The 1,394-nt window shown below is 56.0% G+C and overlaps 1 protein-coding gene across 1 annotated transcript in view; it reads left to right on the top strand.

Annotated features, from left to right (window-relative positions):
* The window catches only part of SLC6A13 (solute carrier family 6 member 13), a 34,001-nt gene that overhangs the window by 29,380 nt on the left and 3,227 nt on the right, over positions 1-1,394 (top strand). Inside the window, exons 10-11 of the mRNA XM_012809311.1 lie at positions 929-1,041; positions 1,353-1,394. Of these exons, the coding sequence (XP_012664765.1) occupies positions 929-1,041; positions 1,353-1,394 (155 nt within the window). The remainder of the gene's footprint in view (positions 1-928; positions 1,042-1,352) is intronic.

Here is a 1,394-nt window from a genome sequence, read left to right as displayed (position 1 = left end):
GCCTGCCACAACGCCCGGCTATTTTTTTGCTGCAGCGTGTCCAGGGCTGGGTTTGAACTGCCGCCCTTGGTGTATGGGGTCGGCGCCCTACTCACTGAGCCATAGGTGCCGCCCACAAGGCAGCTTTCTATAGTGGCACACACCTGTCACACAGAATGCCGAGCACTGAGCAAGCCAACATTATTGATTTTTAATAAGGAGGACAATGCCTCACTTTTATTAAGGTGTCAACTTGGGAGGAAGGTCCTAGCATCATCCTCTTCTTATCGGTGTGGGGAGTGAGACTTGAAGTAAATGATGCCCAGTGTCTCAGTCATAACCTCTACAGAAGTAGAACAGAGGAAGCTTCCTATGGACAGACCCGGGCTCTAGACGATTTGTTCCTGCCATTGAAGTCAGCTGAGAGGGATGTGGGTTAAAGGCATTGTGAAATTAGTGCCAGTTCCCTCGTCACGGGGTGACAGAAAGGGCCGCAGGTGCAGAGGTGGTGAGCCAGCCTCAGGGGTGTTTTCTATGGTGCCCTCTGCAGCCTTTATAAAGACAATCAGGCCTGTGCCCTCAGCGGGGCGCCATTGCACCGTCCTCACCAGGCCCTTCAGTCTCCTCTCTGCTCAGGCTTATGTGGCCTGCTGGCTCCTGAGCTCATTTCAAGCTTGAAACCCTCTGGTTTGGGGCAATATCTGGAGACCCGGAGCCCTCCATAGATCAAAAGCCCTTTACACCTGCGATCTCTGGGTTCCATTCTTGCCAATGAGAATACAGTAGGTGGTCCCTGGGAGACTTGGGAAATGGGTGGAGTTCGAGTGGCTTCTCCCAGGTGAGGCTGGTGATGGTAACGTGGGGATGAACATGGCCCTGGGAAGCTGATGGGTCACAGCAGGGCTGCAGTTGGCCCAGCACTGGGCTGTGTCCTCTGCTCCCTCTGCAGGCCCCGGCTTGGCCTTCATTGCCTACCCCCGGGCTGTGGTGATGCTGCCCTTCTCCCCTCTCTGGGCCTGCTGCTTCTTCCTCATGGTCGTCCTCCTGGGACTAGACAGCCAGGTATTGAGGGGCGGCCACTCAGGGGCTAGGAGAGGAGTGGGGGTGGGCTGAGGGGGCAGCAGTGGGCTTGAGGTTGAGCTTTGTGCCCCAAGGGGCCTTAGAATAGATGGGGACTGGGCAGACACCAGAAGTGGATGCCCTGGCAAGGACCCAGAGGAGCTTGAACAGTCCAGACCTAATCACTGGATGACAGCAGCTCTGGGGACTTGAGACAAGCAGACCTGGTGGCCCTGGGAGTAGGAAGCCAGAGCTAGTTGACAGGGCTTGTTTGGGGAGCCCTCTTCCCCTACAATTCTTTGCCCTGTCATCAGTTTGTGTGTGTAGAAAGCCTGGTGACAGCACTGGTGGACATG

The sequence above is a fragment of the Otolemur garnettii genome, unplaced genomic scaffold, assembly GCF_000181295.1.
Source record: "Otolemur garnettii isolate 467f Iridium unplaced genomic scaffold, OtoGar3 scaffold00104, whole genome shotgun sequence".
Lineage (NCBI taxonomy): Eukaryota > Metazoa > Chordata > Mammalia > Primates > Galagidae > Otolemur > Otolemur garnettii.
The sequence above is the reverse complement of the archived record's forward strand: the minus strand, read 5'-3'. Positions and strand labels throughout refer to the sequence as shown.